This window comes from Neocloeon triangulifer, unplaced genomic scaffold (assembly GCF_031216515.1).
Source record: "Neocloeon triangulifer isolate White Clay Creek 2 clone unplaced genomic scaffold, ASM3121651v1 ptg000006l, whole genome shotgun sequence".
In the NCBI taxonomy this organism is placed as follows: Eukaryota; Metazoa; Arthropoda; class Insecta; order Ephemeroptera; family Baetidae; genus Neocloeon; species Neocloeon triangulifer.
In genome coordinates, this window is record NW_026775549.1 from 2,157,406 (window position 1) to 2,185,274 (window position 27,869).

At 38.3% G+C, this 27,869-nt stretch overlaps 1 protein-coding gene across 10 annotated transcripts in view; it reads left to right on the forward strand.

Moving 5' to 3' along the window:
* The window catches only part of LOC132194337 (CUGBP Elav-like family member 2), a 277,639-nt gene that overhangs the window by 223,983 nt on the left and 25,787 nt on the right, over positions 1-27,869 (forward strand). For all 10 annotated transcript variants that reach the window (XM_059615532.1, XM_059615531.1, XM_059615534.1 and 7 more), the window contains one exon: positions 1,507-1,555. In XM_059615532.1, coding sequence (XP_059471515.1) covers positions 1,507-1,555 — 49 coding nt within the window. The remainder of the gene's footprint in view (positions 1-1,506; positions 1,556-27,869) is intronic.

Below are 27,869 nucleotides of genomic sequence, written 5' to 3' on the forward strand. Positions count from 1 at the left end.
CCGAGAGACCCTTATTTTACATTAATGTGCAGCCTTGTGTTTGACTTGTGCGCTTCTTTTACGCGTCAAATTTGTATTATTTGCGCGATCTCCGGCAGCAGCCCCCGCCTGAATTATTGACGCGAGAACCTGCAAGTCAAACATTATGAATCGAGAGCGGCACGCGACCCCCCGCGCCTGCCTGTCTCGCCCTTTTGATTAATTAGCAGTCCATTACCAACCCTCGCCTGCCACTAACCAATGAATTGGTGGTGCTCCAGCTGAATGATTGAGATGTCGAAACGTGTTGGTTTTGCGGCTTAAGAAAAAAAGAATGAGCATAATTATTAATTAATGTGTACAAGTAAAATCAGCTGAAGGTTTTGTTCCTGTTGGAAAAAAATATTTTAAAAACAAATATTTTATGTATTCCGATTTGGTTAAGAGTTAAAAGATTTTCAACCTGATGAATATGTAATTTTTATGAACTTCATGTTTTAATATTTTTTGACAATCTAAAAACCACATTTTAAGTACATTATTCAAAATATGCCTGAAATCATATTTTTTGTCACATTTCTTTTTCTTTTAATAATATCAACGATTAATCACATGATTAATAAATAGATATTTTGATCATTTATTCAGACATGAATCTTAAATTATGATACCAAGAACAGAGCGAAGCAATTAAGTATCCTAATATTCACATTAATGCGTGATTAAATGCGATTCCTAAGTATTATACCTTGTTGAAATAATATATTTTTTTATTTACATATTAAGCTTTTTAGGGTAAAAAATTAAATAACATTCAGTTCAAAAACAAAATTCAAATAAATTTTTTTTAATCTTTTTAATGTTTAAATAAAAATATATAAATAAATAAAACATTCTAAAGTTGTGTTTAATTCAGTTTAAATGAGGAATTGCGAGACAATAAATAAATTAAAATTTATTTTAAAAGGTATAAAACAAATTTATCGTGCTGTTTAAACTGTTATAGTAAGATGATAACAGTTATTCCACATTCCTTTATACACTTATTTTTCTCCTTAAAACTCAAAGAAAGTTTGAAAAAAAAATCCACTTCTCTAAACATGATTCTCAAATTTTTCCCTTCACTTATTTGATTATTAAATTTGTTTCATTTTGAAGGGGCAAAGGTCAAAAGTCTTTTAATCATTTTTCATCTTAAATTTGTTTATCCCAAATTGCGCCTTTGATGGAGCGCTCGGCAGAAGAACAAAGTCGACGGACGAAACACCAGTTCTCCGCCATCTCCAAACCTTTGAAGATAGAGAAAGCCTCTTTTATTATAAATGACGCTTGAAAGCTTCAAAGGAGTCTTTAAGGAATTAACATTTTCGTCAAAACATATTTTCACAAAAGCCTTACTCAGCAAATGAAAAAAAAAATGCAATTCCCAATTAGATGCAAAAGAGCAAAAACGCTCTCATTAAATTTCCCTTCTAAATTAATTTGAAAATAAAAAATATAATTAAATTTTCTGCTTTTGTGTTTCAGATGCATCACCCAATTCAAATGAAGCCTGCGGATAGTGAAAATAGAAATGGTGAGTACAGAAAACAACCCTTCTTGGGTGAATTAATAGCTGGCCGGGAGAAATTCATTAAATCGTCGCCGGCCTCCTTCTCGTAACTTTAATTGGAAGCAGTCTGGACCGAATTAATCTTCCTAATTGAGGCTTTTCGCTTCCCTTTGTCGCCCATTAGAAAATAAAACAATCTCGGCGAGTGCGTGCGAATCGTCTCTTGGCCGCGGGCCATCTTGGTAATTTAGAGCACGGAGACAAAATCGCTGCTCGCACATACAATAAGCGACTTACCCCCTCGAGTACAAGCACTTTTATTATAAGAAGGACATCCTCGTGTCGCGTTTGATTCTCTCTGATTCGCCGCTTGAATTGTAGACTTGATTCTCAATTTTTTTTCCTCGTCGGCGTGTTGGGTTCGAAGAGCAGTGCCAAAATTTGTGCGTCGGTTTTTACGTTGGTTGGCGCGAGTTAATTATCTCTGAAATAGTGGGCAGTGGACCACCGCCGAGGAAACAAATGGGGAAACGAGCCGCATCACCGAGAAAAGTGAAATGTTAGCGGCCCATTCATTCATCGACGGCGGCGCCAAATTTACACACCAGACCAGACGTTTTATATACATTAACTTGCTTTGAAAAATTATTTACGACTTTTAAATTGCCGACAGAGTTAATTTGATTTTTAATGCATTTTTTAACCCGTCGCACATCAAATGCGAGTTTGAAAAGAAAGGGTTCACAGCACGCGACAAGTTGCTAGACTTTTTGTCGCTCGCTCTGACATTTTTGTGTTTTGAGTTGTGGGCTCATTGGGGCGCGCGTGTATTTTTAGGCCGGGTGAGTGAGACAATGAAGGAAAACGCCGCGCTTCTTTCTCTCGTGCTGTGCCACAAATTTCAGGCTAATGGACCGACCTCTGGTATGGATAATTGGATTACGCGGACGTAGAAATAGCGTATGACAATTACACAATTATATGGTGGCTGAAAGTCCCAATGGGTAAATTTTCTTTATAAAAGAATGCGATACAAAGAAAATAAAATAATGTTTACTTTAAATATATTTCAATTAATATTTTACATCATATTAATTTATTATAAAATATTATTAAAGATTACTAAATTTCATATTTTTTACTATTCAACTTTTATAATTGTGTTTGTAAAGAAATTTTGTTTTGAACTATAATATGGTGTACAACATAAAAATTAAAAGTAAGTGTTACTTTTAACTGCGCAAAAAAAAATTATATTAAAACTTAAATCGAATCTATGTATTTCAATGTTTTTTCTTAATGAATCCTATTGTCGCAGTTTATGTAGCTATTGCAGATGTTATCACGAATTAATAGATTTATAAATCATTAAATTATGTACACACAAATAGCATTACCACTGATGGCAATTCAAATGACTGATCTGGTCCCAGGCTAACTTCACCTGCCACGAAATTTAAATAGCAAAGTAAATTAGTCTGAGGCATGTAAGGCACTCATTGACATTTAGTATAGCTAGAAACAAATATATCAAATAATTGGATGTAAAACCCAAATATTTTGAAGCTTGTCTATTACTTAAATATTAGAATTACTAGTAAACTCAAATATAAGTCATCAAGGGTAATCTAATTATTCTTCACCCAAATATAACCAGGCAAAGTTGGAAAAAATACAACAAAATTTATTTATATTTAACAAAAAAGCAAAGTGGCCAATTTCGTTTCAAATATAAAATCATGCGAGTCCAGCAAATTAGTTTTGGAATTGGCTCTAAAACTGTGTGTGCCCCCGGCCCATATCGTAAAATGTGCATTCCGCAAATGCGCACCATTAGCCGGCGGGGCGGTCGGTCGGGCTGGACCTACTATGTATGTATATGTGATTTGCGGAAAAAAAGAACAAGGGCCCAATATCGCGCGGTCGACGTTTAATGGCTCCCTAAAAATAAACTGCACACACATACACAGGCCATGCAGCATTATTGGACTATCGGGCGAGTGCCTGGGCGAGAAGAAGAAGAAGAAAGGGTTCTGGTCTCTTTATTGTGTTCGGGGAAGTCAAGAGACGTACGTTCGGCCCTTCGAATTGCTGTGTTGCATGCCATCGCACTGCTTCTTCTTGCGCGTATTTGCTATTTTAATTCTGAGCCGCCACCACTCGTTCTCTCGCCTGCTCACTTGGCATTTTCCCCCGACGGCACGCAATTCGCAGATTACTTTAATTAGACGCGCGCCAAGTGCAGCGATCGCTATACGAGACCTCCCTTCGAAGCCGATTTAATAATAGCTGACCGCACCGGCTGAAGGGGATTTATTGAATGTTGATTTCTATGTGTTATTTTACACGCACGAGAAAGAGAGAAATGAGCTCGAATGCCGCTGAAAAAAGCGGCTTTTGTTTACAACACAACAGAGGCCAAACTTATCTGCAAGAAATTCTTTTGTTATTGTTGTGGGCTCTATTTTTAGGCGGAAAAATTCAGAAATGAATTTTCACTGACCCAGAAACAGTAAATGGGAAACAGAGAGAATTGAATAAATTTCAAAACTTTTGACTTTCAAATATTGGTGAAATTTAAGGATATTAAAAAATTAATTAATTCTTTTTATTAAATACCAACGGTATACAGACACATACATGAATATTAATTGTTTATGCATATAATAATAGTAAAAACTGAAGAGGTAGTAATTGCACTAAACTTTCATAGAAGCTGCTTTAGTTAGTGTTAAGTCACTCTTTTTACATTCGAATAGGTGATACATTCCAATTTGTTCACCACATTTTAGTTTTAGAAATTTGTTTATTGGGTTCAAAAACTGAACATTTACAGTTTTTGTTTGCTGCACAGTGGTAATCTTTATTTTCACATAACAAATGATGAAAACCATGGCAAGCATACCTCGTAAAAAGGTGCCGATCTTTAAAATATAAAATATTTTCTCCTTTATTTCAACGAATGTTGAATTTAAATGGTATTTGCTTTTTCAAATTTTAATTTTGCTGAATAAATAGAATTTATGACTTTTAAATTGTGAACGCCTGAAGGTTCGCAACCTTGCCTGACATCAGTGTGCAGCACTCGGTATTTTTTCAGGGGCCATGAACTGCACAAAATAAATATTCCCGAACTGATATTTGGGTTTATTTTCACAGGCGCACGTTATGGAGTGAGGGAGCCATTTCACCTCGTGCTCTCCTCTTATTTTTCCTCATGTATATTTTCTCGTGCAGAAAAACGCGGCGGTGTCTGCTGTCAGAAGAATTTCCACCTCCGTTCACATCAGCCTAAATGTACGTCTGGGAAACGGGTCGTTTTCGCCGAAACTTATATCAGCAAAGTGCGCCGGGCGAAAAAAGACTGATGGTCTCGTATATATATACCGCCGGTGTTTATCCAAGGAGGCAAAAAAATAACACACACGCACGCACGGCGAAGATTAAAAATCGGCGGAAAAGAAGAGCAAAAGCGTGCGCCCACGTCGGCGGCCCGATTAATGGAGCGTGCGTCAGTCACAAAAACGGTCTCTCACGTGAGAGATATGGCATGACTGTTTACACTATCACATCCTAAGCAAGTTTTTCCCTCCAGTGCATGGTTTAGAGAAACAGACAGTGGCCTCGCTATAAATACCCCTGACTGCGTTCGTTCGGGACGCGCCTCCTCGCGCGTTCGAGACAAAAACCATCTCTCTCTCTCTCTCTCTCGGCCGCGCCAAAGCAAATCAAACAAATAATGAGCCCCGCTGGAGCATCCCGCACCACCAGATTGTCTCGCTGAATAAATAAAGGATCACAACGCCGCTCCGAGTAATGCACTTTCTGATCGTCCGGTGGAGGCGTGGGTCTGTGTTTGCTCGGCCGATGAGACTCGCTCGGGGGGTTGCAGATCGTAAACTAAAGGCGCAAACGAAAGCGAGTTCCGAAACATTGGCTTGCGGTTCATAAACTCAAATAGACATTTGTTCTATTGAAAAACTGAAAGTTCAAACTATATGTAAAACTAAATTGTGTGTGATTTTTTTCAAGTGAGACAAATGTTATAAATTGTCAATTGATTATATTATAACAACAAAATAACAATCTTCTGATCCAAATTTAAATGCCAAGACTTTTCATTTTTAAGCTAGAAAATTTCTCAAAAGATACTAAATATGTGTTAAATGTTTCTTTAGTTATAAAGAACCTTATTTGGTCAAGAAAACACAATTTTTTCATATTGACTGTTATAAGTTGAACTCCCTAACCAACAACTACAGAATATAAAAATTGCAAATGAAAATCAAAGAATACATTTAGCTCAAAAACCAAACTTAAAGAGAATTTTAATTGTGACTTTTTTAAATAAAAATCTCTTCCAGCTTAATGAAACCTTATGTGTTTGCGCAAAAATAAGAAAATCTTCCTTAAAATTAATAAAGGTTCATACTTATTTTCAGTAACCCGAGATGGATTCTGAAGTGATTCTGCCCATTTTTACCCTTGGTCGTCTCTTTCCCTCTCTCTATTTGAACTAATCGCTGTGCAAACCCTTCCATATCGGTTTACTATGCGAAGGATGAGGGCCATTAATCATCGATCGAACTGCGAACTTTTCAACAACCCCGCCTCACATTCGATGATTCGCCCCCGCCACATTTTGTGCGTTTTAATCACGCTATACGGCATGAAATATTGACTTTTTCAAAGAAAGGCTGGATTAAAAAAACAAAAAACACAGATGTTGGACAGTGACTGCAGATTAAAGTAAGCTCCTGAACATTTGCATTGTTCCCCTTTAATAAACAAATAACACTCTCATTACGATGCTAATTTCCAGCGATTATTTGGCCGAGGCTATTTCAGGGCGTGCGTTTATTTTCGGCACACGTGGACCGTTTTAAAGCAGCGTCATTTCTATGGTTTCCCGATTATTCTACTAAGCACGTCAAACACAATTTCGGCACATTCTTCACGCAAAAGCCAGCGAACTTTGCCTTCTTCGGTCCTCCTATATATGCATGGAAAAATTCTTTTCTTAAGCTTTCTCATCTCCTTAGCTGGAAAGGAAAACTTTTCACCCCTGCAGGCTGCGAAAGTTGAGCGCAGCACTTTTAATTTTTCGCAGCGCGGCATTTTTCCACGGAAATAATAATTCTCGTGCCGAGGAAAATCTCAACAAAAGTTTTGAGCTGCGTGCATTTTATTATCCTCGCTAATTACCAACCAACTTTTTTCAAAAACCAGCTGGTGCGCTCGTTAAAAAGAATAAAAACCGTATTTTTTTTCACAAAAACAAGAAGATGATTATTTTTACATTGTAAGCCAATTTGGCACAGATTTGCCAAAAAAAAATCACCAACAAGCGTCCTCTACTCTTGACACACCACGCAGCCACTAGCTTATTCAAGCAATATGGTCCCTTTTGTGTCGCAAGCCGGCGAACGAGGGTCACTGGAAATCTTAATTTCAAATGACCGTCGGCTGAATATTCAGCAGCGGCGCAAGCAGCTCCAGCATACATAATAATTTTCCAGCGTTTTTTACCTGCGGTGGGATCGAAAGAGACGCATAGGTCGAGCGAGTGGCATTTTGATGAGTGATAGATGTCGCTTCGGACTCTCCCACACCTGGGCGAAATGCTGCTGGCGGTGGGAGTGCGTACGAATTATGCAAATCCAACCCCTGGGGAGAAAGAAAGGCACGGACTGCTCGTTCCAGCTACGGCCACTCAAAAGGATTACCGACAACAATGGCCGCACGGCTAAATTTTAAGCCCCGTTTCGATGCAGCAAAAAAGATAATGGGCAGATTGAATTTTTTCTCATCAATTTTCCGAGTATTATATTTTGTGCAAACAAAAAGGGGATTTTTCAAACAACAATTCAGAAGGGTTATTTATCAAAGGGCCGAACCAACATCTGGAATAATAATTGGTGAATTATGCAAATGCGAGCGGAAGGAAAGTGGAAGATGAAAGTGCATGCATAACTCGCTCTCCGGTTCTTCCTCTTTTGCGTGCGGCTGTTTTTAGATCGCCACTATTTTCAGTCGCCGCAGTCCGACCCTGACCCACACACTCGTTTGATAACACGCGGCTGATAAGTCGGGGCTCAATGAATACATTAACTACACACAAAAAATATATATGTATAAAGCGCACGGTTGGCAGGCACCACACTCAACAGAAATGAGGAGCCCGCGTTAACGACCGAACAAAAAAGCGAGGCAGAGATTATTACATACACGACTTTTTTACTACGCTCGTTTGTACAACTTGAAAGGGTTAATTTTTGGCACTTTTATCTCTCTTTCATTTTGAAAACATTTTATATAATTTTATGTATAATAAATGTATAATTCTTTTCATTCAAATTGCGTGATAAGAATCCTCTACATGCGTGTTGAAAGTATTTTTTATCGTGGCGAAAAAAGTGTATAAATAAATTGTACTTGCTTGTCCCTTTTAGCTGCAACAGAATGGCATGTTTATGGTTTTATTGTGTTGAGCACCAAGAAAAGTGTGGTAGTTTATAGGAAGAGAGCTCGCGGTGCCCCCACTCGTGCCACACCCCTCTCGCGCCTGCGACTCGAGTGAGTCAGTCGACGTTCGCCGTTCAGTCGAATGCGCCTTGGTGTTCGCTTCGGATCGTGTGCGCGCGTTAGCTCGTAATCCCGTGTATATGCAGCCGCCGCGTAAGTCCCAATAATTGGCCTCAAATTCTACTACTTAAGTGTGAGTGTGTGCAAGGAAACGTTTTTTCTCGCGCGGAAATTCGCGAATTTTGTTGGACACAACCGTTTTCTATCTCAAAAATCAGTGAGTCTCGTTCGTTTCTCGTGTGATAATCTGTTCAATATTTTTTTTATCTCGTAATAATTTCTCTATCAATTATCCTCGTGTTCTTTATTTCTCGTTTTTATGGACGAACTGTATTATATTTAATTTCTATTTTATCTATTTCTATGAATATAATAGTTGATTATTGTAATATTTGTAATTCATTTTCTGGTCACACACTCATTGTCATTTCTATATGGTAGCAAATCACCGCTAGATACTTTCCAAGTTTTGTTTTTCGAAAGCAGTGTACTTATTATTTCCTCTGTGTACCAAAGCAAACTGCTAGACAAACAACCTGTGTTTTGGCCAGCTTTTTCTCGATGAATTATTTATCCTTTGTCCTCTCTGGCTCTTTTCACGTTTGATTTGAAATTTCGTTGATATTCTTTTATACACACGTGTATGGTTTTCTTTATCATTTCTCTCGCATTTGCAACTGTCAGTGGAAGCAAAACTCACGAGGTTGTGATTTGCAAATTTGACTGTACTCTAAATTTTTATTGTCTCTATATATATTCTCTCTTTTTGTACATACACGTTTTCTGAGTTATTATAAAAAAATCAAGCCGTTTTGCTACTCTTTGATTTGTTTTCAATATTATTTATTTATTAATTTGGATTTTTCCCCGTTTTGTTCTTTTATAGATGAGTTCTGAGCTTCAGAAATTCTCGTGCGGTGTGTTTCTTCCTCGTTGTTTTTCCGCTCAGTCGATGTGAAAAAAAAATATATTGTTTTGTTCGCTACACCACCACCAAAAATACCAACAGGCAATTAATAATCGTTTATATACAATCATTCTTGGTACTCTCGATGTGTGTTGTGCTGGAAAGCCGCGATATGTAATGTAATTATGAAGAGTAGCAGACGACATCCACTAAACTTGTATCCCGCTACTGTTGCCACTACACTTAACCCCGCATCTTCGTATGCAAGAGCCTTCTGGCCAGCTATGCCTTCTCATAGTCCGTATTTGGTGCCAGGTAATTAATTATTTTTTTATATCTCAACATTTTTTCTTCACCCCTTCCGAATCTTCTCTATTTTGACATGTGTATTCGTCCGAGTAGAGTGCACCTTATGTATTATGTGTGTTTTTGTGTCACCAGCTATATATTTTTAGTGCGCTTCACTCTCTTTATAGGTGTGCCTGCCAACAACTTCGAATTCGCCGAAAAACCACTGTTTCTTTTTATATTACACTTTTTTTACGAAAATAAATTCGGCAGAGATAGAGCGTTATGTGCAACAGTTCCATTAGCAAAGGCAAATATTTTCCTTGTTTAAAGCACCGCGAGTGTGCTTTTGCATGAACAGGAATTAGACGGGCATGAAAGTTAACGAGACGGTGTCGCAAATTTTTTCCGCCCATTCTTTCCCGGTCGGTGCGCCGCGCGTGTAATCCTCGCGCAAAGTTATCATTTGCTGCGTAGAACGACCCGTTATTATTATTATTTGTTTTAATTAAGGCTCCGTCGCGCCACCGTGTTGAGGTTTGAAAATTGTTAACTGTGAATTCCGCACGCGGTAAAAAAAACCGTCCTAATTTTTAAATCGAAGCGTGCGTCATAATGGGAAACGCGAGCAGGTCCGTCTACTAGGTGTGGTAATGGGATTCCAAATTATATGGCCTGGAAGCAGCGTTTTTTACAATATCTGTTGGAATCTCTCTGACCTGCATGTAATCTGAATTGAATCTCTTATGAAAAGCTAGGCTCGCAATCGGCTTTTAAATTCTCATTAAATTATATCTTGATTCAATTAAATAAAATATTATTTAGTAACTTACTCAGAATGAAGTAAATGAATAAAAAATGTTCTATAACTAAATAAAATTAGGGATTACAACTTTTTTAATCAAAATAAATCTGCATACTATTTACTATTATTTAATTGAAAAAAAAATAGCAAAAAAATTTAATTATATTCTTCATTTTTTTTAAGTACAAAATTCTAGTCCCACGAGTTTTGTTCATTTAACTATTCAACATTTTCTGGGTAATATTGGTTTTACTTTGTCAAATTCTACTTAAAAAAAAAAAAATAGTAAAAGATAAAATTAACCAGAAATATGAGTTTAAAACTATATACCGTCTTCTGAAATCCTACAATCTTTGTATTAATTTGGGAAAATTTCTAGTTTCTAGCACTACATCCTTGTAAAAGTTTGTTTAATTAAAAGATCATTATTTCTGAACCAACTATAGCCACTAAAAGCTTCTCTTAATGCAAATAAATCCCCACCAGAGCTCAGGGAAGTTGTCTGTCGCCTTCCCTTACACAATACCACTGCAAAGCAACCCTCATCTACATTGTATCCGAAATCCGAGCTCAAACAACAACCTCACCCTCGGCTTATTTCGTAAATCAATTAGCACGCCGCAAACCCACGCTGGAGAAGTAGAAGGGTGGAGCGGGCGGGCGCAGCTATGCAACACACACATACAAGCGAAAAGCTCTCACTACAGTCCTGGCTGCCGCTGCATGGGTCCGCACTACTAATATTGTTGCCGGATGAATAATTCATCTCGGTGCACACACATGGCCGTGTGCTGCTCTCGTGCTTCAAAGTCGCACACGCAGGACCTCGCCTGCCGCTTTGGTACAACCAAAATAAACTTTGCTTTAATCTCTGGCGCGAGAGAGAGAGAGGAAGAACGAAGAATGCGTTCTCCACCCCTGGCTTGTTTGCGAAAGGTCACACAGCTGTGACCTCGGCTGATTGAACTGAGCCACGTGAATAATTGAGCGCTTGATCCGCTGGCAATCAGTCTTTCCCTCTCTCTCTATCTGCCAACGAAATCCTCGCTCATTGATTAGCCAAACAGAGCTGGGGCGCGCACCCGACTTTTCCGAACCCATACTCTTGCTTTTTGATGTTTTCCTGTACACCTCGGTGCTGGAGGCGGGAGGAGCCGCCCCCGGTGCTGCCGACTTTTAAAGCAAATACACCCTAAATTCTGGCAGTAAGACGAACTTTGACCTTACTGGGGCGAAAATTAGCGCCGGAACGTGCAGGGAATCTCGTTGCGAGCGATCTCAAAACTTTTCGTAATGGCGTTACCGTCTGGAAAATAAATCGACTCGGGGCATATTAATTGGTCTACAGTTTTAAATAGTGCACATACTTATTTTAATTGAATTCATGATTTTTAAAACTAGAATCATATATCATAAAATTAGAAAGTATGTAATGAATTTTTTAAAAGGAAATTGTTGATAAGCTAATTCTCAAATTTAATTTTAAATCAGTTAGAAATATTATTTGGCAATTCTAAATCTGTAATAACACACTAATGCAGTCAAATTTTCAAAATTCTCCTTGCAAGTTGCAAGAAAGAAAAATAAGTTTTTTTTTAATAATGAAATATATATTTAGATTTATTTATCACTGACCGGGACTTATAAGAAAGGAATCAATGACTTTATGAATTTTAAAATGTATGTATAATTATGCTTTCATTCAATCATGTTTGGGAAGATTTATAATATTTAATATAAACATTTGAAAAATATATATATTAAATTTTGGTTTTAATGCTCTGCAGTGCTCTCAAGATAAATAAGAAAATCGAAAATTAAACAAAAAATACAAAATGTGTTTTAATTGTTTAATTTAATTTTTTTTTTAAATAGAAGTTACGTGGAAATTTTATCAAAATAAATAATAATGTATCAATTTTTCAATTAACGTAAAATATTGTATAGCTCGTCTACAAAATAAAAATAAATAGACCTTGCTGGTTGACGTTTCTTGAAATTATATGCATCAAAATCGGTCTCGGCTTCAACGTCCATTAAATGTGATTACGTGCAAAAGGGCCGCTCGTGCAACAATTTTCGGCGATACATATAAATTTACTCGGTCGGCCGCCCAGCGTGCGCGCATAATGTTGCCGTTGTGCGACGAGAGAGCAACACACTGCAATAAATAAACTGCCGCAAACGCACGCAGCGAGCGCATGTTGGTTCGGTATACGCGGGCCGTGTCGTTAATTGCCAACTCGGTACACATTTGGGAGCATTAGCAGTTCGCATGCACGCTCGTGCCATTTTCGCCCGTTTTTTCGCAACTGCAAGCCGTGTTTTGAATAAATACGAACAAATGCATATCGACGTCTAAATCAACCTCACGCCGGTCCCAGCGGCTTTTTGCAGCGTGTTGTAATAAATAATTTGCTGCCCCGTATCGCGCCAGAGGCCGCTTTGTTACATTAATATTTATCTCTCGTCCAGCTAGAATTTTTGTGCCCTGCCCGGACGACAATATTTTCTCATTTCATTTCCACATGTGCGCAGTGTTTGTTAGCATGGACAACAATTTTTATTCGGCAAACATGCACGTGACCGTGTTTATCGCTGTACGTAACTCTTGCTGTTATGTGGAGGCAAATAATTAAAAAAATAAAAACGGTCCGTTCCACAAATTGGAATTTTCTCTGAATTGAAACTGTCGAGTTATATAAAGAGAGGGGAACGAGCTGTATATCCTTGAAATTATGATTGATTGACTTTCTTTGGATTTTTTTATTAACCTCTCCAGTCAGTTCAATCCAATTAGCCCTGCAATGACCAGATAATCTTAAATCGCGTGCATTATTCAAATCGGAGAGCAGCAGGTTCCACTGCTCGATTTCGTAAACAGCAAAGCGTGAAAATTAATTAACATGCGGCGCACCGACGCGCATAAAATAAACTCATCCGTCTCGCCAAGCGAGTGATAAAAAGTGCCGCAATTCAAGTTCTAAAGTGCTTGTTTGAAGTCAAGTGCACAATGCTGCAGTTATGTGCGGTGGTGTTGCTTGCTGGTCTATTTGCGTTTCGTGCAGAGTGTCGGAGAGTAGGGTGCGATACCTGGAACGTTAATTTTTATCTTGCCACAACTAATTGCCTCCGAGTGGCATGTCACGTGGAAAATATGCATGCGTGTGCCAATTATGATGCTCCTCCGCTTGAGCAACGAGAGCAGAGGCAAAATAATTGCTCGTGAAAACAATCAGGTGTATTATTTGACGACTCTATTCACAATTTCAACATATCTCTTGCTGTAAAATATGCAATTTTAAATAGAAATATACAGAAAAAATGTAAGCAAAATATGTAAATTTGTTGTTAAAAGGAAACCTGAAAATATGATAAAACATAATTGAAAATACTTTGATCAAATAAATTTTTTTCATTTTGTTCTGTTTAGAATTTTGGGAAAAAGAGAAGGTTTGTTATAACATCCGACAACAAAATCTGCTTAAAAAATAAATTATAACACTTGGAAAATTTTGACAAAAGGTAATTAAAGAAATTAAAATTGCTAGCAAAAGTTCGAAATTTATGAATTAAACCAGCGCCTATGAATTAAGATTATTCATGACTTTTTGGTATTTGAAACTGTCTTATAATTTAATAAAACTCTTTTAAATAAATTTAAATGTTTTAAATATTGTTATCTCATTTAAAATAGTGATTCAAATTAAATTTTATGGAAAACCCGGTAAACCAATCTTAAAACAAATTCACGCCTGCTATCTTTGAAACCACTTCCTCAAGTCTTAAAATAACAAAACAAAATTATCAATGAACGATTGAAAAATACTAAAAAAAAATGTTATAAAATTGAGGAAAAAAATTACCCTGGTGCTTATACTTATTATTAGCTGATCCCTTCTTTGTAAGACGCTCCCATTCATTGAAAGGTCACAAAACTTTGCACCGTCAATGATGGGAACAGGGCGTGTGCCCCGACCAGTGTCGTCACACCGCGACTTGTGCACTCGCTCTTGAAAACACAAAGGTACGCTGCTATTAGACGACGAACACAAGCGTGAGTCTGCAACAAAGTGGCGATTAATGTAATAGAAGATAATGGGATACAAAGGCGGGACAGCTTCTCGCGAGTATTAAACGCACAATAATATTATTCTTCATTTCTCTGGGTGTCCCGGCGCCGTTTGTGTGTCCCACTCCCGAGCATCCTCCTCTCGCTCTTTCTCGACGGCATTAAATATAATTAGACCGGCGCTGCGGTGCTGACCTTACCCAACGCATATTAAGTAATCCGTGCTGCCGCTTCTTCTTCTTCTTTGATGAATATAACGGCGCGCTAGCTCTGGCTAAACTGGTTTTGCCAATTTTCTTCTCTCCGAGCATAATTTCCTGCTGCACCTTGCTCTGAAGGATGTTCGCCTTCTTAAGAGGCATCCAATGCCGCAGTCTGTTTGCCAACTTCATCAAACATGGATTTTGAAACTTGAGCAGAAAAAATCCAGAATATAGTTTATTCTTTTTTTTCCCCAGTAAGTTTTATTGGTCGTAAAAAGGCCACCAGCTGGAAGAAATAGAAAATTCCTCTTTTATTGGGACATAAAAATTGGTAATTTTAGACACCCGCGCGAGCTACTTATTTTATTCTTTTCTGTCGTATATATAATACGATCTGGTGCGTGAAAAGCAGAGAAACGGCCCATTTCTATTTATTTTCGTACAATTGCGATTAAATTCCTTGCTACAAGCTGAGGAATTCCGACGTCTTTTGCCAGTCTATTAACTAAATCCGAGAATAGAAGCGTCTTGCCGGGTCGGATTTTATAAAATGGAAAGTCAGTCTGAACGACGATAAACGAAGCTGCGGTGTGCGCACCGAAGATAAAAAAAAAACGGACCGATCCCTGACCTGCGGCAATCAGAACACCGCATTAAGTGCCGGTTGCATATGCACGGATGAACATTTATTTATACACGCGCCACAAGAGGGCAATCAGACCAGCGGCGGGTAAAGTGCAATAATTTCAATTGCAGCACCGCCGAGAGATCAATAAACACAAAAGCAAAATCGTGTCGCGGCCACCCGGGTGCCAAATTGCTGGAGAGCTAGGCTGTTGAGCTACCCAAACCCAAATTGCTCCATTCTGATAGCGATAATTGAACCTAACTGCCAGTCAAAGCTTACCAATTCTATCATTTGTCCCAAAATTGAAGCTATCGTCCGATGTTTAAAATTTGATTGTTAATTGTGATAATTTTAAATCTTTCTATATCATTGGCCAAAAGCAAAAAAAAAAATACTTTAAAACTAGCAAACAAACATTATCAGCAATTTGCTGACACCAAAAAAATTTTTTTTTTTTTAATATTTTATAATTAACATGTGGGGGCAAAAAAAAAATACAATAGAATAAGTTAATATTCAAAGAAAAATTCAAAATAGTGGAGAATTTCTATCTTTAAATTTATGAATTGAATTTAAATTGCTACAAAAGTATTTCATTACCACCAATTGTCTTTAAATTTGGACGCACAAAATATAATATTATCTGCAATTTTACCACAGCAATTTTGGAAATTTCGAGTATAATTATGCTATCAAAAACTATCAAGACAGAAGGAAAGGAAGTACTAATTTAATTATATTAAGAAATTCCATGTAAAACTATTTATTGATTGTTATTTATTAATATTTTATTTTCTATTTATCTTTTTTCTTTCAATGTAAATTTGTCACAATAGTATCAATATAATTATATTATACTAGAATTATGCTTAAAATATTGGTTTTAAAATTAAAAAATATCATTTAATAAAAAAAAATATTACTTAAATCATTATTGAAGCCATATTTATACATATTTATTTTCAAATTTATTATATGCCGAAATTTTTAAATTTAATTTTTTTGCACAGTTAGCCCTTTTTCTAATTAAAAAAACTCATGGCCATTGCCAACATGCGACTCCCTGAGTCCATCTAACTGGATGCATATCAGTGAGAAAAGATCATTGCTCGTCGCCGCGAGAGGTGGTTATGGGGTCATGCACTTGTCTTGGTATGCATTTGCTGCATGTGAGAAAGAAAAAAAAGTGACGTCACAAATGCATGCATGCTGCTGGCCAACCGGCCGGCGAATGCAAGCAATCTCTTCTCTCTGGGCAGCTCTCGGAAGGAGGAGCAGCTCGCACAATTAGGTTGCTGCACTTACCGTTATGTGCACTTGAGGCAGCTGCAGGAGCAGATAATGGCAAGAACGCAGACGCGCAAACAGGAATTCAATTGCGAGTTTATACGGATAGAAAAGCAGCGGCTCGTGCTGCAGCAGAGGCCCGCCGCGTCGATCAATTAGATGACCCAAATCGCGAGAGCTCTCTCTGCTCTCTCGCGCTAATGCCATCCGATCCGATTCGCCGGGCTTGTTTGAATAATTCACTCTCCGCAGCAGTCGGTTTCGCCGTGGAAACAGATTATTGACGGAAATTGGCAAACATGCAAGCAGCTTTTCTCCCTCTCATCAAAAAGTAATGTGAAGCCCATTACGCACGCCCTGCTTGAAATTCGGCACCCAAATTGCTGCCCTGGTGATTAGAGATCGAGTTCGGTTTCAAAGAGAGCTGCAGCGGCCCGATTGGATGCTGGCCCGTTGTTCGGCCAGGGTTAATTAATTTGCACGTCAGAGCGAAAAAATAACATGGTAACGCACGCCCGGCGACGTCCGCAAATTGGAATGGGCGGTGATTGGGATCCATTGATTCGATGGTCCAGATTGAACGGCTGAAACCATTTTGAATTTGGAATTTAGATATTTTGATTAGCTTTCAGAGAATTGTTTTATCCAGAATATAAATTTAATTCAAGGTGCAGTAATTATTTTATATAAATTTGGCAAATTGCGATAAAAAAAAGTAAAAGAAAAAAAGCTTTCGGCAAAGTTCAATGTCAAAAACTAAGATTTTATTTTAAACTGAATTTCAGAGTTCTTTAAAAGCTGAATATAATAGTTTTATTTACTTTTTTACAAATATTATTTACTATTGCTGCGTGTTATTTGAAATCATAAATCTTAAAATTTAGTGTCATTTTATTTTACAACGTAAAAACTCTAAAACCTTTTCCAACATTTGGGTGAATTGGAGAAAGGACTCTTTGGAATTTAATTCATTTTTAATTATTCTAGACGGCTGATTTCGTGATTCAGACAAATTTATCAAAGGGTTAATGTCAAAGACCAGAAACGATCATTACGTCTGAAAGATGAAAATGATGGAGATACCTCTCGATTGCCAAGAAACCGCCCAACCTGCAATAAAAACCGCAGTTCAATACCCAATAATTTACCGCTTCCTCTGGCATCTCCCATGCTTTGATGCAAAACTCATCTTCTTTAGGTGACGCGCAGGGGAAAAATCCCGCCCAACGACGTAGCCAATTATGCAAATCATCACATCAAACGCTCGGTGCCAACTTTATTAAACCGCTTGTAATCGATCCGAGGGAAACGAGTTGCACGCGCACGAGAGCAGAAAACCAAGAGATTTCTTTACAACAAGGCGTTGCTTTTATTTTTAATTAAACTCGCGAGTCAGAGAAGCCATGAGAGAGAGATTCATTCAATTAAGTCGTGCCTTTTACAACCCTTTTTCCTCCATTTTTATTGTCTACTCTCGGCGACGAAAGAGCGGCGAATATAATTTCCACACGTCTCTTGGAAAGGCACAGGAAACGCCACTAGCTGCTGCGACGCGTAATAAAATTAAAGACGCGCGTTGCATTTTTATTATTTTCCATCCGTCCAAGCATGGTTGCTGTTGAAATATTATAGAGAGAAAAAAAATCCCTTTACTGCAGGCAAACTGCGTTATATTTACAATCACGTAAACGAACGCGCGAGTCTGTGAGCGCGATAAGAAATTTCTCGTTTTATCTCCCTCGGCTGTGCTTCCATCTCTATCCAGGTTTTTTTTATTCTCCCTTCACGGCGGTGCATGCGAGCCTCCAATTTGCTCCGCGTTTATTGATATTTGGAAGGCAAAAAAGTAAACACTAAGGCTGATTTCCGAGAGTCGGCACTCTGTTTGCCCAGGTACCGAAATTCGATTCACGCAGAGCCATTTTGCTGCCGAAACTTTCTCGTGTTCGCGCGCCGTTTCCCTCTCGCTTGTTTTTTGTTTCCTCTTTGTCTTGGTTCAAAGTGGCTCGACTACTGAATTATGCTGCCGGTGCATATTTGACTTCGGCTCGGCTGACACGTGATGAATGTGGGGGGAAGTTTGTTGATGTTTGGAACAAATAATGCAAAATACGCTGGAATGAAAAAGCCTTTGTGAAAATCTGAAGTGCTTCAAAGAGGAATAAGTTTTGAATATTTAACTCTTGGCATATTTAGTTAAGTAATGTATTGTCAGAAGAAGTTCAAAGTTCAAACTTCACAATATGCTAAACATTCTTGCGTTCAATTTCATTAAAGTATATTAATTAATTTATTTAAAATCAGATTTAACAGAATTTATTAATAATTTTGTATCTATAGAAATAGTAAATAACTAATAATTTTTCATCTCAAAATAAATAAATTATCAATCATTTTTATCTAGAAATATTTCTTTAAATATAAATCAAAATACAAAGTTTATTTGTTAAATAACTTTGTTTAAAAAAAAAAACAATAATCAACAGAGGATAACTTTATTCTAAAAAATGTCAGGTGCATTGAAAAATTCATGACCAAATCAAAGCGACCCAAATTTTACTTTTTCACGTGCAGACTTTTCGATCTCGAACAAAAATCCCTTTGAAGCAAGCAACTGCTGCCAACCTGCATTATTGAACGTGGCCCGGCAGTAAAGCCTTCCGGAAAATGCGATCCTACCCCTTTTTACAACTCTCTCTGCTCGCAATATTGCGCGGAAAAATGCCCGAGTCATCATTTAATTGCAATAAAAAGTATATAGAGAGCTTCCCGTTTCGGAGCTCGATATGAGAATAATAATCATGGGCTTTGGCGGAGTGTGTACTTTATTGCCAAATTGATGGATCCACGCGGTGTCTCTCGGTGTGCGTGTTATTTGTAGTGGGTGTTCCCTCGGCAGGGACGTGCCTCGACGGAGAGCTCTGCGTCTTCGCCTCTGCATACAAAGCGGCCAAATTCGACGCGCACCTTCCATACCAATGGCCTCTCTTTCCTTCTTCCTGTGAGCGAGCAAGCGAGCACCAGAGACAAAGATGCGATAATAATGTCGTCGTGTCTCTCTTTGGTGCGCGTCAAGTGCGTCAACCCCCGACCACCTCCCTTCCGTGTCTCTCTCTCTCTCTCTCTGATGAAGAAAGAGAGTCACTTATTAGGAGGTTTCCAACCGGCTCGGAAAAAAACACGACCGGATCCCGCGGGGCACCGAGAACTCTGGAAAAGAAAGAAAAACGTCACCGAAAAATTTGGGGGAACGAAACACGCGCGCTCTGATCTCTGATGCAATTCCCATGACCCAAAGCGGGAGGGGTTGCTCGAAATTGGATGCAGTTCTCTGTTTTTCTTCCACCGCCTAGATTGGCTCCGTGTTTTTTCTGATAGCATTTCCCGCCGGCTGGTGACAGTGACGGTGAAAATTAAGCTTGCCCGTTTTCCTTATCAATCGGCCATATACACACCCTTGTGCTTTTTCTCTCTCTTCGGGCGACACGTGTCCAATCAAAGTCTCGAAATGTTCACCCGCCACCGACTCTCGAACGACTCGCAGGAAATGGGGTTGGCAAATGAAGATTTATATCTGGGCTGTGGGGCGCGAGCGGAATGAGCTTTTCGTGCGCGTGCGATTTATGAAGCTGTTTTCCCGAGATTTCGCCCAAGTTATGTGAATGTTCTCTCGGCGGCAAGAAAATGAGATAATCCCGCCGCTCGTTGCGGAAATTCAATCTCGCATCTCATTTCGCAAATTTATACCGGTTTAAAATAATTTCCCTTCGTTTACCACATGCCTGGAAAGGGTATAGAAAAAATTCAGAGAGTATCCTTCTTAAAAGGTGTGACAACTTTCAGAAAATGGGAATATAATAAAAGTTGAAGATTAATTGTTACATAAGAATTCAAACAGTTTTACAGCATATATTTTATATTTTAAACCAAATATAGATGATATAGATATAATTCCTTCAGAGCAAACTAAGCTCTTTCTTGAAATATAATTTTTAGACAAACTTATTAATTTTTAAATTATAAGTTAGCACTTGAGGCGAATTTCATAAAAAAAATAAGCTGCGGTCTCGTTGAAAAAAATTAAAAATTAGAGAAAAAAATCTCTAATAATCAATTCATGCTCCAATAATTAATGCAAGACACAGGAAATATTTAAAGTCACTTATCTTTGATTTTTTTTTTTAATTTTCAGCGAATCCTCCTTTTTTTGGGTTGCACAGATAAAACAGGATTGTTAATTTACTTTAAATACTTTCGTATTTTTTAAACAACAAGAACAAACTGCGCAGTTTTGATATCTTGCGTTAGAAAAGTCGCTTCTCATTTTTTTATATTCCTTCGATTGCCGGCGGCCAATTGCAAGTCTCTTCCCCCTCGTGCACAGATCTACTCCCTCAAAGTCACTTGAGTTGACTCGAGCGTTTTGCTGTAAAAAGATTAGCTGCATCGAGAAAAAGTGAGTGGATGAGTTTGGCATGGAGACTGTCGTTTTTTCTGCCCTGAGGGATGCGCCGCGTGTGCCCAGAAGTGCGCAGACCGAAATCCTGCCAGGCCGATGGATGTGATGTGGCACTCGCTCGCTCTCTTTCGCCCGACTTGATTGATTGGAGGCTCATCCGCAGAGTCAACCGAGGCCGCAATAATCAAACCGCGCGCTCGGCGAAATAAATCTCAATATAAATAGAGATCGTACCTCTTTGATCTCAACACAGCAGATTTCCCACCGGCTTTTCTGACTAGAAATGAGAAAAAAAATGCATAATTAAGTTCGGCAATAAAAGATTCATAGAAATTTTGAGCGAGTACGAGACATAAATCTTTCAGCAAATCCCATTATTATTATGTATCTCTGTCACGCCCCGAAAGAGGATCAGTCGCTAATATGACGAACACCCTATTTATTTAAGCAAGAAAAATTGCAACACGCTGCAGATACGTGGCCCTTCCCAGTGGAATACATTTTACCATTTGTCATTGTACTCTTGATAAAGTTTTCTCGGCCGCCGTGTGTGTTTGGTTTGGACACCCGAGATAACAACGTTTGGACAGATGTTTTATGTACGTCGTCGGCGCCAATGCATCCGAACCGAATTTATTTCTGGAAGAATATAAATAATCACGCACCGAGTGAAACGTTAATGGCCGCTGAAAAATGCTCTCTCTTCGGTTTCGGGTCAAAGACATAGCGCAGCAGGTCTCAAGGGAAATAAGGCGCATAATTTCACCCAGCAAAGTTCAATCTCAGCACTTTTTTGTGTGTGACGAGTAGTGAGGAAGATGCAGTTTGGTTCGTGTCTATCGCAGTTTCCTCTTTTTATCTCGCACAGCCGGATTCCGCCGTTTACATTTATCGATCTGCCCTGTTCTGCGCGAGCTTTATTTGCGTCAGGCGATTGGGCCACACATACACGCCGAGTCAGTCGACGTTCGGCGCACCACCCTGCAGTTTCTGCTCTTAATGCACGAAGCCTGTTCGCCGCAGCAGTCAGTCAGTCAGGCGGTTCCTTATCTTTATGGCCCTTTGTGCTCTTTTTCTGGAGCAGCGCGGCGACGAACGACTGCGCTTTATCGCCTGCTAACGCTGTGGAAAATAAGAAGTGCAGCAAATTCACTTACGAAATTCAATCAAAAGTGGCTCAAAAGAAAGAACTAAGAAGTGCTCTTCAAACGGTTGGCCAACCTGATTTGCCGCCAATCATGTTATATTCAGCAGCCAATCAAACGAAATGGGAGGTGCTTTTTCTGTTATTTCAACAAATCAATTTGTTTAGATATTTAAGATATTTTATAAAAATATTTTATTTGGTAATTTTTAATTTCTATGGATTTAAAAACAAAAATAAAATATCAATATTCTTTATTATTTTGTTTGCTTAAGAGTTATAATTTAATTGCTTTCTAATTATATAAATGCTTATATCTTGGGGGAAAAAATTATGCAAAGTTTGAAATTGAACACAATAATTCTGAAACATTGTTCCAATTCTTCTATTCTTTTACTTTTGAACTCAAGTTTCTCTTTCAGAGCTAAAAAAATTTCAAGTTAATTGAATATTAGGCCTAAATTTTGGCCATTTGAAATCCACTTGAGTCAATTATCATCATCTGCAGCCTCAGTTAAAAGAGACACGTCGCTTCCATTGTCCCGGAGCATTTTCCAATCCATCGGCGCGTAGCTCCTGTGCGTTGTAATGTGCGGTCGCTCTCTGCTGAATATTATGCGTATGGAGAACTCAAACTCCTCTCTCTGTTTTGTGTGCAGCAGCCAGTGTCCCCTGTGACCCCAGCAGCCAGACTATAATCAAGTCAGGCATCGGCTCGTGCTGCTCACCATCTGACTCGCAAAGCACGGCAGCAGCGCGTTGGCTCTCCGTGACATTTCCCTCGTCGCTCCACGCGAATTTGCGCCGAAGGTGCTGAATTTGATTACGCGCGCGCCAGACAAAGACCGAGTTAGAGAGCAGATAGAGAGAAAAGAGCTCGGGCGGAGAACTTCGGGAATTGGAAAATCTATTAGTAACACACACTGCGCGCACTACCCTGTTGAAATTTGGCGTGATCCGTAATGTCTGAATGCGTTCCTTCTATTACGTAGAGAGTAGAAATTGACTATGCATGTAGGAACAAAGCTTGCCTCTTGGGCTTTTGCTCGCATAGAATTTACAATGAATGATGACAAAGGCAGACAAGTGAATTTATTTATTAAGATAGGGAAGACAAGGACAAGAATCAAGTCAACCGAGGCTCACTGCGGCGGATGGGGTCTTTTTGATCTAGGAAATTTTAGCAAAATTCTTGCTAGTGGTGGTGCCGTTTTGCCCAACAATTCCAACAATGGGATGTAACAATTTCCACAACTGAAGAACATTAATAAAAAAATTTCCTTATGTTAGATTGATAACAAGATCCTAAGTTTCAATTTAAAGAATTTTCTCATGAAATATTTATTTGTCCAAAAATTTATTTCGGAATTTAAGGAAGGAAAAAATTAATTGATGATTTTTATAATTAAAAAAAACCTTTTCAAATACCTTAAAATTATTGTTATATAACCATAAATTTAAAAGATACTCAAAATTATTAAATTTAAATCAATCCGATTTAAATTATTCATTATCCAGTCCTTTGTCTGATTCATAAAATCTGTAATTTATTTCAAATTTGAAAACTTAGGTTGAAAATAATCCATTGAATACGCTAAATAAAAAACAGAGGGTTGACAGACTTTCCACGGCCTTAGATTATTCATGATTTCATGAATCTAAAATCATTCATGAAAATAGCAGCAGAAGTATTCTGAAATTTTAATTATCATTTTAAAACCAGCTTTCAATTGAACACTTTCTCCAAGCAACATTAATTATTTTAATGAGCACACTCGCCATTTAAGAGCCTCCGTGTTAACTCAATTCAAAATCTGTCTCATCTTGAATTCCATTCTCGGAATGTTGCAAGACAATGCACGGCCACAATCGCGATCCGCCGCACCAAACACGAGCCGCGCGCGAATTGCATTTTTCACCGCGTCGAAAATCAAATCGTCCATATAAGTCGGAACAAAGCCGAAGGAGGACACCGGCTCATTAAAAATTCGAGCGTGTCGGAATGTGCGTCGTCGCTAACACTTGGACTTGGTCGCAGGGGGCACAGCCGTGTGCAGACCTTTTAAGACCAATAAATACGCCGAAAGGGTCATCGCGGCTGGGCGGACACTCGACTTCCTTCCTGCCATGCGTGGTGTGTCGCACGTGCGCGACAATTCGGCTCTGTGCGGAAATGCGTGACGACCCCTGCAATCTCTCGCAACTCAGGTGGAACAACAAACACATCGTGGAAAAATAAACTTTCGCGGGGGTGGAGTGGCACGTGGGGTGTTTTTGTTATGCGTCACTAGCAGGCCGTGTGCTGACGCTGATTATTATAAATAAGAGAGAGATAGAGAGAGAGAGAGAGACCGCGAGCTCTCGCTGTCTGCCGCACAAACAGTTATTTATAATATTTGCACAAGGCAGCGAGGAAAAGAAGAAATGTGTTCGTTCGTACGCTTCGTACGGGATGATCGTCATGTGTGTGTAGAAAAGAAAGAGCTTTTGTGTATTTAAGAGGGCGGCTGCTGCCTCACGGAAGACGCGCCTAACTCTATTTTGATCGTCCGGCCGCGTCTTCCTTCACTTTCGGGCTCAAATTACGCAACGTTTAGCAGCAATCGGGGGCTCTTTAAAGGGCTTCCAGTAAAAAAAATCGTGTAATTGTAAAAAAGGGAGCAATTCAGTTTCTATTTCATAGCCTACATCTAATTTGGTGTAAATAAATAAAACTAACGAAAGTAAATAATGAAATGAAAAATAAATTTTTATTTTAAGGAATATTTTTTTTTTTTTGGTTATGTCTTTATTCTTCATTTAAGATTTTAAATCACAATTTGCAACAACAATTGAAAATGAATTTGTTTAAAAAATTGTTCTTAACATGTTAAGAGTGCTATAATTATTTGCAATTTTATATAATTAACCCCTAAAATTGGCATTTTCAAAATTAAATAACAACCAGAATCATCTAGTCGGGTCAAGATTTTTTTTTCTTGATTTCTTTATTTCAATTTAAAATGCTGATGTGTCAAACGAGGCCAACGACCAAGTAAATCTACATTCAAAGTTGTAGATTCGTTTTTTTTTTTAATACTGCTGACTGAAGTGTGCACGCGTAAATTTTTGTCATCAGCAATAAAGGCGCTTGATGTTGCGCGAGTGCTTTATTTCGCGATAAAAATCGGTAGTCCCGCGAGCAAAGCGCGTCACATTTCGCAATATTTATTGCATTTTCATATCGCTCGCTGAGAGTGAGCCAAGCTTCATGAATTTGTGTCAACGACAAAAAAAAGCGGAAAAAAGGAAAACAAAGAGGAGATGCACATTTATTGTGAGTGGCGAGGGTCGCAACCGTTTGCACTAACGTGTAGCACGTGTTGCATACTTTTCTCGAGACGCTTTTTTGTGCATTGCGGCTGTCACGAGCAGCAAGCGTAGCTTTTTAAAAAGAAGAGGAAGAAGTTATGCATGCAAAAGAGTGGCTGTTAAAATTTATTTTGCCATTCTTTTAGAATTTATGAGAGAGGCACTTACTCATTTTTCCCTCTAAATAATAGAGGAAGAAAAATGATCACCAGACCGTCAGAAATGTAGTAACCAAATTTGAATTATTTATGAAGGAACGAATTTTAATCTAAATAACTCACAGAAAAAATTTAGATCCGCATCGTGTTTACTTTTGCGATACTTCAGCTATACTTTTGCTATTCACTTGCTTTACTTTTTAAAAACTGTATACCTGTTTAACACGGGCCTTATGAGGGAGGGTTTTTATACCTGCTCGTCAAACTATTGTGTTTTGTAAAGAAAGGAGGGGGAGGGATGCAAACGCATGTATTTTAGAGCGCGGCCGGCAAGGGTCGCGCAGCAGGCGAGCTGTCAAAAGTAAACCTAGAGTATTGCAAATGTATGCGTGCGGGACCGAAAAATAAGCGTTTTAGACCGCGAGACGTGATGAATACTAAAAGTATACTAGAAGTATCGCAATTGTAAACACGATGGGTACCTAACCGATTTCTGTGAGAATGAAATTTTTAATAAATCTTGAAATAGAATAATAAAAAAGGACCTAAAACTTTACTTGTGAAATGTCTTTTTTCTCAAGAGGGTGAATTTGTCAGCTTGTTAACTCTAGTTTCATTTATTTTGTATCAAAAAGAACCAATTCGCCAAGACTTATTTTTAATTTAAAAGTTTAGAGTTAGTTATATAAAATGAAAGAAATTTCCCACTAGTCAAATGATAAACGTTTACCAGCAAATAAAAAAAATCAATACGTCTAAATTATTGATTTTAGTGTCTTTTTCCCTTATCTTTTCCACCAGTGCTCATTGAATTTTACAAAAGGAAGGATAACATGTCATTTCACCCTAGCAAGATTGCAATCCGCGCAAAAGCTCTTTCGTAATTAACGTAGCGACTTCTAATTCACCCTCCAGATTGCGAGAGCAGCGTTCTCTGTCAGATTAAAAATGACTCTTGGCAGATATTACACGCGGCGCCGTCTGAAATAATTAAACTTAAGCGTCTGTTTTATTCTTTGATCGGCGGCCGTAATTGGCTGCGTTAAACTCCAATTTTCCACCTGCCGCGTGCCACAGCCGCTGGAGAAGAAAGCCAGATTAGTTATGCGCCGCGGCCGACCGAGTGGAAATAAATTAATGCCCTGTTTGTGTGTGGCAGGCAGTTTGTGATCCTCCACCCGCATGTACGCTGTAAGAGGGGCCATGTGACCGGCGCGGCCAGCACACCTCTCTATTCTTGGAATCATTACGGACGCTGTGCACTGCTCGGCAAGAGAAATAGCACGCGTGTGTGTCTTTCTTTCTCTCTGCATCCGAGTTGATTCAGCGCCGAAAGTACGCTGATTATTGCCAAAATACATTCGCGGCAGATTAATCGTCGCGTCGTCGGTGTTTTCGGCAGTAAATTCTACATGTTTAAAACGTGCCACAGCTGCTTTAAAACAAATAAAATTCTAAGATTTCCTCCTCTTTAAAAGTAGTTGCGGGGTTTGGGGTCAATAAACTGAACTATACACAATTTCAAATAAAATTAAATTAGTCTGTGTAAAACAAAAACTATAGATAATCGGAGAGTGGTTTTAATTTAAAATCGAGTTTTCCTTGTTGGGAAATTTTTGTATTTTATATTGTTTGTAGAAAACCGGTATCCTGCTCTAAAAACATGAGTTATGAATTATTTTGAATAAAAAATAGAAGATTAATTTACTTCTATTCCAAATTTCCTTTAAAATTAACAAGATATTTTTGAAACAACTGAAACTAATTTATTTTTAACTCAAATTTTATTAACTACAAATAAAACCATTGAAGAAAACCAAAATTGAAATTCAAGCTAAACAAAATTCTTCTGCATAAAGAATATTTCACTAAATTTTATTCCGTTAGTTTTTTCTAGTTAGTTTTTACTTTTTTTTTTTGCTATTTTGCGGCGCCCGCCCTGCTAGAAAGAGGCGCCTTTGCCGTTCTTTATTTCTCCCCGTTAATGGTCGGTCTCTCTCTTGCTAGCTCTCTCTATTCTTTTAATTAAAAGCGCATTGTTTGCGGCCATGGTTGTCGTTTCGGTTTATATTCGCACCGCCGGAGCGCCTGTCGTGTTCAATGAGTGCGAAAACGCCCGCTTTATTATGTGCGTCCAAGCACCGGCGCTCTTTCATGTTCATCCCATCCCGCTCTACGCACAAGCGCGGATATTTTGGGAGTATTTGATATTTTATTGCACAGGAAAAAGGGTCTGAATGCGTTGGCCAACCGTGACTAATTTTTTCAATTTAGTTTCGGTGTTTTTATAACAAACAATTTATGATATCATTTTTGACACTTGCATATAATTTGTAATTTTAATGCTTTTGAGCTCATGCCTTCTATATAGCGAAATTGCCACTATATTTACCCACTTTCAATTTAATATTGCAAATTAACAAAGTTTTAACTGGTCAAATAATTTCCAAT